The sequence below is a fragment of the Miniopterus schreibersii genome (assembly GCF_964146895.1).
Source record: "Miniopterus schreibersii genome assembly, chromosome: 17".
NCBI lineage: Eukaryota > Metazoa > Chordata > Mammalia > Chiroptera > Miniopteridae > Miniopterus > Miniopterus schreibersii.
This window is the reverse complement of record NC_138117.1, coordinates 5823383-5835172: the sequence shown is the minus strand read 5'-3', so window position 1 is coordinate 5835172 and position 11790 is coordinate 5823383. Positions and strand designations below refer to the sequence as shown.

At 36.6% G+C, this 11790-nt stretch overlaps 1 protein-coding gene across 6 annotated transcripts in view; it reads right to left on the bottom strand.

Annotated features, from left to right (window-relative positions):
* VPS13B (vacuolar protein sorting 13 homolog B) overlaps window positions 1–11790 on the bottom strand; it is a 454815-nt gene that overhangs the window by 233740 nt on the left and 209285 nt on the right. For 4 of the 6 annotated variants that reach the window (XM_081116977.1, XM_081116974.1, XM_081116975.1 and 1 more), the window contains exon 25: window positions 8487–8690. In XM_081116977.1, coding sequence (XP_080973103.1) covers window positions 8487–8690 — 204 coding nt within the window. Of the gene's footprint in view, window positions 1–8486; window positions 8691–10206; window positions 11422–11790 lie in introns of those variants that run through there. The other 2 variants (XM_081116978.1, XM_081116979.1) reach the window with 2 other exon arrangements.

Here is an 11790-nt window from a genome sequence, read left to right as displayed (position 1 = left end):
CAGTTAAGCACCTAGCACAGTAAAGCAGTAGTGTCCTGTGATTTACAGTGACAACAAATTATGGACTGAAACCTGAAGCTATAGGAAAATTCAGGTTTTTGGTTAGCTGTCTAAAGTAACACAGCATCTAACGAAAAGCACAAACTAATCCCAGAAAAGGATGCATTTTACAAAGTAAAATTCAATAAAAGACAACATATGGTAGTCTGTATGCCTTTCTTTAAAGATAGGTTATTAGATCAGAAGCATTCATAAATTAATTCTCCCTCAAACAGAAGAATATCATTCTCATGAGCCTGGAAACTGCAGAGAAAACAGCAACCTCGTATCACTAAGACCTTGATTTTTAACAGTTAGGTACGTTCAGTATGAATGCTAAGAAAATTGTGGCTTCAAATTTAATAAGTAAGCACTCCTGAGAAAAAGGTTTACTCTCTTTCCTCACGGAGTTTCGATTTTCATTTTGGATTTACAATATTTGGTGTGGTATTGTTAAATATGTTTATGCATTAATTTTCTGCTCTATTTCCAATTCTATAGCAACGTTGAGCCAGAATTGGAGATGCTGAACTATTTTCCCACACCTCTTTATGCCAAGTTCCAAAATATACAGTTTAGTTCCTTCACCATTTTGTTGCAAATTGACCACAATACCGAGTTTATTTTCCTAGCTGAATTTATCTTTGTTCATCTGGAAGAGCAAACACTCGAGCCCTTCGTCCTTGGCCTGTTTCAGACCTCAGGGATGATCACAGTCTTGGCCACGTTGCTACCCTCCCTTATCAAAATAACTCCAGAGTTCTTGTTCAATCACGAAACTTCCCAAAGGGCTAAACACTTCCACCACTGTTTGTACTTAAGTCAACAGTAACAAGTGGCCTGCTGTGGTTTCCACTACCTTTGCTCCCATTATTTCAAGGCAAGGGTGGGAAAAATGATTAACTGTTTTTTAAGCTCAGTACTTAAGCCTCTCACTCATATTTCCCCCTCTACACCACCCAGACGGATATTCAGGAAGCTAGAGCTATATTCACTGAAAAGTATGGTGCTTCCTATCAACATGTCAACATGAAAAGAATTACTCATAGTTTAAAGTATAAATCATTCAAGGATCATATAAACAAATACTTCTACTTAATACAAACAATTGTTAAGAGTGTGCTTTTTAAAACTAGATTCATTTATAGTAAATTCTTTACAGTTAAAACAATTTAAAAATAATAGTTTTGACCCAACTCAGCAAGAAAAAACTATACTTTAAATAGCAAATGTTTAAACAGTTTTCATGAACTTTTTTAAAAATGCAAGTATTAATTAGGAATTTAAAAATTCAAAACTGCAATTTCAAAGTGGTGCTCAGATACATAATTGATATAAATAAGCACAATACATGTAAGGTGACCTCAGATTATATCTACACAATAAAACTATATGAATTTTAAAAACCAAAACCAAGTAAACCAATAATTGAAAAACTAGAGAGATTATCTGATGTGATTATTTAGAAATAGAAAAAGCATTACAAACAAATAATATTGTTGATTGGTATGTAAAGACTAAATGGTAACCTTCATTGATCTAATCTGCTTCAATATATTATCTTTGTTCTTTCAACAGCTACTTAATTGATTAGATGATAACATAGATGCTAACATTTCCACATTTTAAATAAAAGTTTCTCACTAAATGTTAAGGATAAATATTGAATGAAATAAGTCTATATTCAGGAGATATAAAATTGTAATGTGGATTTCTTAAAATAGAAAATGAGTAAAATGTTTAAACTAAATTTGCTTCTAAGGGGTTGTTTGAAATAATCGAGGCACATTACCGTTTAGGTTAACTGCACTTGAATAACTGAAAAACTGACAAGTGTTGCTTATAGCAGCTGATGCCAAACAAGTTCTCAGACTATTATTCATGCTTTTTTTGGAAATTGATATATAATTGACATATAACATTATATTAGTTTCAGAAGTACAACATAATGATTCAATACTTGTATATATTGTGATATGATCACCACAATAAGTCCAGTTATCATCCATCACCACACAGTTACAAATTATATCTTCTTGTGATGAGAACTTTTAAGATCTACTTTTAGCAAACTGAAAATATACAATAGAGCTATGAGATTAACAGTAAAAAGGTGAGCATAGACCTTAAGTCCCTGAGAGAAAAAAGCATAAAAATCCCTTCTGGGGGAACGGGCCATCACCACTATGTAAGAACTTCATAGGTAAAGTCCCATTAAAGAACTCCCAAAATAAAATTACATAACACATAAGGAAACAATCTTCTCTAAGAAATAGTTAGGAACATAACAAATAGTAGGATTTAGACTCTCAAGAAATTCATGTAACAGATCTGATAAAATTATAAATTACGTTTAAAATAAAGAAATAAAAACAAACAAAAATAAGCTCATATTCATAGTTTTAAGTATTTACATCGAAATATATTTGTAGTGACTTAATGAACATATACATCTCTATGCCCTGTACCATAATAAATCAGACTTAATTTAATTATAATGAGTTAACATTCCCAAATTATTTAATATCCATGTATTCAGAAACAATGTGTGTAAAATGTTTTCTGTACCAAGCCCTGAACCGGTTGCTTAAATTAGTGTTATCCTTGGAAAACAAAGATAATTAGTGACAGATCATGGTGGAAAGTCTACATTTCACATCCAGCATGGCACTGAGATAATATAATCTTATTTCACACCTACACTTCTGAAACAATGGAAGCCTCTCAGTATAAATCATTTTACTTCTAAACCTACAATGTTTGACTAAACACTTTTTTTTAAGATGGAAAAGAAACAGCATAAAAAGTACAGCCAATATGGAAATAGAAAAGGCAACAGGGGGTCAATTTTTCATCTTTTGCTATTTGTACAAAATTTATTAGAGCTGAAACAATGCCAAAAGTTTTCCTTCACACAAAATTACTATCAAAAGAGAAAATTGTGCTCAACTTAAAAATACTGCCTACTATTTAAAAACTTAAGTGGAATATTTACTCAACATAGTACTGGAAGTCCTAGCCAGAGCAATTAGGAAAGAAAAAGGAATAAATGGTATCCAAATTGGAAAAGAAGTTAAATTATCTCTGTTCAGAGAGGACATGACCTTATATGTAAAAAACAACAACAAAAAACCAAAGAAATGCAAGATCAGCTTAATATTTGAAAATCAATTGAAGTAATTAGTGATATTAAAATAAAGCAAAAAACCAAGTATATAATCATCTCAATTGAATAAAAAATATTAAATATCAAAGACTATATTACAAAAAGGGTAAGACCTCTAAAAAGAAAATGAAAATCTTACTGAAACTAAAGGACACATATATACATAGAGGGATAGCATGTTCATAGGGAATATGAACAAACTGCACAAAGCTAATATTCATAGTAACACACTGAGATGGATATTAACAGAAGTTTATAAATGAAAAATGAAATGAAAAAGCTATGGCACAGAGGTTAAATAATGTGATCATAAGTTGCAGAGACAAAAACTCAAGTTGTTTGATCCCAAAGTCTCCTCCACAGATTCCATTAACTTAGAAACACGCTAAAATAAGCTGGCCCAGTCCCAACTGTGACACTTCAATTCACTGTGTTTCAATTTTCTAATACATAAAATAAGGATGCTGGTCAAAATAATCTCTCCAACAATTCCTTTCAATTACATAAATATAAGTTGATAGAATTAACAGAATCATCTTTGTTCGTTTGTCAAACTCTGCAAAATTATTATACCAAAATCAGAGGAAGGGAATTCTTAGGAGAGGGTCTACGGCAAGGAGTGGGGAAACAGCAGACACAATTTAGCTAGTTTTCCCCAAGAGAAAAAAAATACACCTTAGAGAAAATTACTAACATTCTATTTTTCTGCTTTAAAGGTTACTATAGAAACTAAACACATTACTCTAATTTTCTTTCTTTTTTCCCCTTTGGTACCCACATTCTCTGCCAAATCTTAGAAATATACTTGAATACATTTGGGGATAATATTAAGTGTCAGTATAATTCTAGGCCATCCATACTAGTACTAAGCAAATCACATTAAAATGACAGAAATGTGCTCTTCTGAATCAGAAAATCAGTACTGATAAAGCATCTTTAAAGATCCTGGATTCACTTTCTTTCCTCTACCCCCGAGTTTTTATACCAAGTGCCTCATATCAACATATTTCAACAGGTAAAGAAAAATTAAAATAGCATGCCTGGTATTACATTAGTTCTGAAATGTTTTGTCAGACACAAGTCATATAACATGCATATAATTTCTTCAGGGTAAATTTAATTAAAAGTTAATCAAACCTTGCACACCAGTGTTCACAGCAGCATTATTCATTATAGCCAAAAGGTAGAAGCAACCCAGATATCCATCAACAGATGAGTGGATAGACAAAATATGCTTATACATACATACATACAATAAAATAGTACCAATCCATAGACAGGAATGAAATTCTGACATATGCCACTACATGGGTGAACCTTAAAAACATTACACTAAGTGAAATAAGCCAGACACAGAAAGACAAACACTGTATGATTCCTCATATATGAGGTACCCGGAATAGACAAATTCAGAGACAGAAAGTACAATAGAGGTTACCAGGAACAGGGATGGGAGAATGGGAGGCTGGAGAGTCATCGTGATGAGAACAGAGTTTTAGTTTGAAACAATGAAAGAATTCTTGAAATGTCTAGTGGTTATGGTGACACGACACTGTGAATATACTTAATGCCACTAAATTGTACATATAAAAATGATTAAAACAATACATTTTAGGTACTTATATTTTACCACCCAAAAAAATCACCAAAAAAAGTTCATCAATGGTATTGGGAACCTAATATAATATGTACAAGGCAGAGAAAGAAAAACAAAGATGCAAAAGACCAGCTCTTAGTGCTCAGTGACGTTAAAGAAATTTTAAATCAAGCAACATGGCAGACTCATCTGAAATGAACATTTTTTCTCCCCACTACAAAAGCGTAGAAATTTTGGATAAAATGCAATAAGAATTTGTTTTAATACACGAAAGTGCTGTATGTCTTTCCGTTGGCCTAGATCTACTCTCCACTGTTTTCTTCCCTCTGTGCCTGGGAGTGTAACAATATATATCAATATTCTTATCCTCTGCTTTCTGGCTGGTTTCAGCTAATGAGTAGCAGTGGCAGGAGATAGAAATGAGGGAGAGAATGAAGTCAGGGTATTTATTCCCTGTTCTGATAACCTCTCCCTCCCTGGCTTTCAGTCTATTAGTAGGAACAACATTGCAGAGCTACTAGATCCAGATACTGGACTACCTCCTGTGGTTTCCCTTCCCAGTCAACACCTTTGTCCTTTTATTAAACTCTCCTAAAACTGCCAGATGTAAGAGTGCTATCTTTTTCTGACTAATACAATAGCCAACCTTGAAATAAATAAAGGAAAATCTTGAAGTGTCAGAAATAAAGAGGAAACACAAAGTCAGGGTAATGAGTGGGGGGTGAGCCCATGGTGGCCAATGGAAGTGTCAGATTCAGGTCAGGGTTCGGGGTTTGAGCAAAGGCACTCAGGGACTGGAGACAAGGCTTAGCGCCCAAGTTAAAGAATCCTATGCATAAGGCTTGGAGCCAAAAAGAGCTGCTTCTTCAGCAAAAGGGACAATCTCTTGAGGCTTCACCAGACTGAAGAAATATGGATGTTTTCTATGAAGGGCACCAAAATGGGGAGGGAACAAGAAAGAAAAACACCAACCTCTCTCTCCTCTCTCACTCCAATCTCCTGCTTGTAACACTCACCAAGGGGGTTAGAAATGGCTAAAAAATGGCTTGGTAAACTGGAAAAAAGGGAACTGAGGAAATGACTAGAAAGAAAATACAGAGAGCTAATGAGAGTGGCAGGGGGTACACACAGACGAAAGAAGTAGTTCAAAGTCGTGCAGAGAGAGAACGACACTACAACCCTAAGTAGCTGAGCAGCCAGTCATACGCCATGTGGCTTACATTCCCTGAAACCTACTGGGGTCCTCAGACCATCAGATCACTTTAGCTGACCTCTTCATCTCCTTCTTGCCCTGGCTGTGTGACGAAGACCCTGACCCACTAAGTAAATGACTTCCCACAGTGGCCCTATGCTGTCACAACACTGTTTTGTTATAATGGAGGGGATATAATTATAAAGCAATTTAAATGTGACAATAATACTTGAATTCATCAACACTCTGTTACTGGAGTCATAATAAAGATACGCAGAGAATATTAATCAAAGAAGAGCAAGTCAGAGAGTCTGAGCGTCCTCAAGGTGTGCCAACACACGAGATGTGTCACCTCTGTGCTGAGGCACCGATTCCCTTGGCCCTTGGGAGAGACCTGGGGTGGATGGAGCTTTCAGTGACTTAGAGCTTTTTCTGATTACTCCAGATGCAAATACCATTTTCTATATATGCAAATGACATGCAAACCATAGGGAAGCACAGCTATAACTAACCACAAAATAGATACTGTATATTCTGTTACATAATAGTGTTGCTCACAGAATGTCTTTATAATCAAAAGATTATTAAGACATAATTATCAAGAGGAGCAAAGGGATGCTAGAGCTCTCCAGGAATGCCATGTCCAGATAGGCATAGAGGCTTTTGAATGAATAAAACCAAATCCATGTCTATACTCCCCCTATTACCCTTTCCAGCCCCATTCATCAGGGCTGAGAACAAGGTTTTATTTCCATTCAGTAACATTTAAATATACAGGCAAATTCATCAAAATTACAAAAATATTTTTAAATGCAAATTCGAAGGATCACAGTAACATACCTACCATGTTGGAACTCAAAAGGAATGAAAATTACAAAGGTCATTACACACTGTTCTAGCAACACTATAAACACAGGGAAATAAGAATGAAAGCTTGGGCACAGATTTTGAATTCTGGGTGAATTAAAACAACCACAGATTGAGTCACACATAAAGTATTTATACATGTAGGAGAAAACAATGTATTTTCTGAAGCCATCACATGCTGGCTAATTCTCAAAGAAGTTAAATTTAAACTCAGATGCACACATAGTTAAACTTCGTTTCCACAAATATTTTCTTGAGAGCGAGAGGAGAAACAAGTATTCAATACATGAATACCTCCTGAAAGTTGTAAAGGTAGATCAAAGCCTGAACACTGATCATCATTTCATAACAGTCTTCGCAAAAACAAACCAGCTAACTTATTTTAAGATACTTCTAGGGAAATAACCTTCTCACATGATGGTGGGTTTCATATCCATATTGGACTGCTAGTAATTACCTCTTTCTTCACCACACTACGTAAAGAAGAGAAGAAGGTACGTTCTGAAAATATTTGCCACTTTTCCCCCATAACTCTGTTGCCTTCTATAAGCTGCTTTACATAGTCTTTCTTGAAAATTAACAAGCGCATCTTTTGCATTAAGATTCTTTCACTTTCAGATCTTTTTTACACAGATCATATTAAATCTACAGCAAACACAAAACTAACAAATCCACTAGGAGCACTTTCATTATTTATCTTTAAAGCCTAATCAGAAAAAATCCTCAACATTCTAATTTTAGTTAGTCATGTAAGGAAGTTATTAAAAAAAATCAGAATTTCTTCTTTAAGTGACTGAGAAAATATCTTCCTTTGTTAATCTCTTTAAAAGATATTTTTTTAATTGATTTTGAGAGAGAGAGAAACATCAATGTGAGAGCATAACATCGACTGGCTGCCTCCTGCAAGCCCCTTACCAGGGACAGAGCCTGAAACCCAGGCATGTGCCCTGCCAGACCCGGAATCCAGCTGGCAACCCCAAGGTGCACGGGACGGCGCCCAACCAACTGAGCCACACTGGCCGGGCAATCTCTCCCTTTCTTAATTTCCTCACTTTGGTTAATGAAGGGGCGAGTACTGGAGACAACTGATCATGTTTCTCTCTTTCTCTTTCTCTCCCTTCCTCTCTCTCTCAAATCAATAAAAACATATCCTCAGGTGAGGATTAAAAAGAAAAAGAAAAAGAAAAAAAAAGAAAGGCTTTTAAAATGATCAGAAGACAGGAGAGCACTCGGTCTGACAGAACTGAAAACCATTAATGTAAAGATAACAATACCACCTGGTTCAAAAGAGGGGTAGAGGCGCAGAGGGTAGGGGAAGGGGGAGCATGAGTCCCTTCTGCACCCAGTTCCACGTGCGCGCTTCTGAGGAAGCGTAACTGGGCTGTGCCTCAGTTTCTCCCGTTCCCCAGCACCCCCGCGCCCTGGACCGCGTCACTCCTGCTGACATGGGTTAAAACGCTTGGAGCAGGAGGAACGGCGAATGCGCAGCCGCTGCCACCATCTCGCGCCTTCGGACCCTGCCAGCTTCCACAGAGGTGAGGTCACCTTCGTTCCCGATCCTGACGCGGCACCCTGCGGTATACATCACCCCTCATGTGGGAACAGGATTTTTCAGAAACACTTACCTCAGTGGTAGTTCCAATGTCAGCAGATGGGCTGCACGTGCTGGTGTCTGGAGGAGCTGTGCCTACGCTGCTGCGAACTGGAGAACTGGGAGCGAGCCCTGCCATGGCCTCGGGACAGGCTGACGAAGGGCCGAGGGCGCCTCTCTTCTGAATCCTGTTCCACACTCTGCTCATAATGCCCGTCAGCTCATATAAGAGCTGCACCTGCGAAGGAGACAAAGGGGGGACAAGTCTTTCAACTTCTAGGCACACCCGACTAAATGTGAGGAAACTGAAACAAGTCCAGGGAAACAATATATATATTTTTAAAATCTATGAATTTTTACTGATCATATTATATCATGATCTATAATCTATGATATATAATTATTACATATGATCATGAATATTTTATCACCACACTAGGATTCTGATAAGAGATACAGAGGGGGAAAATCATATGTACAAATTTAGAATTTTAAGCATTTTATCATAACTTGAATTTGAAGCAGATGCAATGAATTCTTTGCACTTGAAATCTGTTTCATTCCCAGTGGGATGCTCTGTAAGCAACTTAGCACTAGCGCAGGAAAGTAGTGCTGCTATGATCACGCTAATGCGACAGGCTACTCCAGGACAGGAGACTAGTTAAAGTGCAAATAAACTGCACACAGGGAGACACCTCTTAGCAGAGGCCAGAATCAAACTTAGAAATCAAATGTATCTCAGCGAATATGATTATTTAGTGTTTTATGAAATAATTAACATTCTTATATCCTTATGAGTCCCACATTTAAATTCTATTTCTCTGGGCATATAGCTGAAACTGGATTTCCTGTCCAGCAAAATAAAGTAAAAATATATATATAACAGAATAGTAAAGGGAAAATGTTAAATATGAGACTTTTATAGATAAAGAACATAAGCCATCCAACCTACTATTCCCCTCGGATTTGTCATTCCAATATTCAGACAAAAAAATGTTTAACTTGCACATTGTTTGACTAAGTTCTAAGATATTTACACAAGATTTCATAAATAAGCATTAATCATGGAATTTGTATGACAACATATTGCCATATACTGTATAAAACAAGCCCAGGGAAAAAATGCAAACACAATATATAAGCAAATCCACAGCTGGATACCATATTCTGCTTGCCATTAAAAAAAAAAAAAAAGCAAAATTCTTATATTTATAAAAAGTTTCAGCCCCAGGACACATCCAGATGATAAAGCTGGCTTCTTATGTGGGCAGAACAGATGCATAAAAACACTGTTGTCAATCCTTATTTGATATAAAACAGTACTGGGTTACAGTTTTCTCTTGCTTTTTGTGTGATGAAGTCTCAAATCTCAGGTTATAGCTCTTTTCGTTAAAAAAATAATCTAATGGCTAGAGATCTTACAAAAAAACCTCTTAGAAAAAATTTAGTTCAAATTCTTTTGTTCTTCATAACCATGAACAAGGTCTCTTTAAAAAGAAACAATCTTGTTGCAAATCAAATTTTAAAAAATGATTATTTTACTTTTTCTTAAACAATCAGAACTGACAAATAAGGAAGGCATAAACCAAAGAAAACAGGTTCTAAATACTTCTAGGGGCATAAGGTTTATTTACTTAAGGGACTGATGCTGCTTTATTGTCATTACTTCTGATTTTAACGGTTACCATTAAATAATTCTATATGAATGTCACCAAGTACACTGTGTATTTAACACACCAAGCAAACTCTGACATAAACTTAAAACCTATTTTTATTTTCAAAGAAGAGAGTTGCTATCACAGAATTGAGACTTCCCAAAATCAGAGGTTTAAAAAAATAAAGCAAAAAATTTAAAGATAAATGTTCAACTCATATCCATTAAAGTGCATTAAAAACTATGCCACAATGAGCTACCACTACCCACCTATTAAAATATCTAAAACTAAAAACCCAATTGTACCAAGTACAGGTGAGAATACAGAGCGACAGAAGCCCTCGTTTACTGTCGATGGGAATGCAAAAGTTAGAACGTAGTCCGGCAGATTCTGAAAAAGACATATACCCACCATATGATCCAGCCATTTCACTCCTAAGTGTTTCCCCAAGAAAAATAAAGGTCTATGTCTATACAAAGACCTTATACAAATACTCATGTTTATTTATAATAGTCCAAAACTGGGGGAAAATCTCAAATGCTCATCAATAAGTGGATAAACAATGTATAGTATATCCACACAACAGAAAGACACTAAGCAATAAAAGGAAATAAATGGTGGGTTCGAACATGAATCCAAAATAACTCTGCTGCATAAAGAGAGAATAAGAGAGGATGTAACTGCATGACTCCACTCACACAGGGTCCCCGCAAATGATAAAAAGCAGGGCAGAGTCGGCGGGGGCCCGAGGCGCAAGAGGGGTGAAGGGAGGGCCAAGCTCGCTCTGGACGAAGGACTTGCGTGTCACCCTGGCTGTGGGGCAGTTACGCAGGCGTGCACATGCCGAACACGATCAAAGTAGGTAACTTACGCATGTGCACTTTAGTATATCTAAGTATACCCCAATACAACTTCTTAAAAGATCTCTTAAAAATGAGCACGAGAGGCAGCTTTATACGGGTTATGCATGAAAATAATTAAATATCAATAACACCTGGAGTATCAAATACTGACTGGATATAAAAATGTAACATTTTATTGTTTAAAACTTAATTTCACACACAGTTTCTCCTTTCATCTATGACCAGTCAGAAAGGAGGCTTAGCTGGGCTGGAGAGGCTGACAGGCCTCAGGGACACATTCTGAAGGACAGGCAGGATTCGGGTGGGTGCAGAGGCCGTTCCAGTCCCAAGAGCAGCACAGCAAAGCCCAAGGGCAGCACATGATGCAGGCACGAGGCAGGGCAACGGGAAGGCTACTCAGTCAGGGGGAGCTTGTCTTCCAGGGTATCGGCAGAGAGAGTCCAATAAAGAGCTGTCACAAAGGTAGACAGGAGTAAGAAAAACCAGGGCACACAATGGCAGTGGAAACCACCGAGGAATGAAATTTCAACAAGCAATGATGGATCCCTTTTGAACAGGGCAAAGGGCTCTAAGTGAGCACGAATCAAGAAAGGCTATTTATTTCATTTGGCATGCAGGTTGTTACTAATCATAAAAACTTAGTTTCAAAAAAAAGGTTTCTTCGCCAAAAATATACATTTTCATATAGAGCATTACACTATACATTATATTTACCCATATCTAATTTTGTTTAAAATATGAAAATGAAAATCAGGGGCTCAGGGAAATTACCAATGAGTAAGTGGTACAAGAATCCAAATCCAGGCTTGTCTGAACTCAT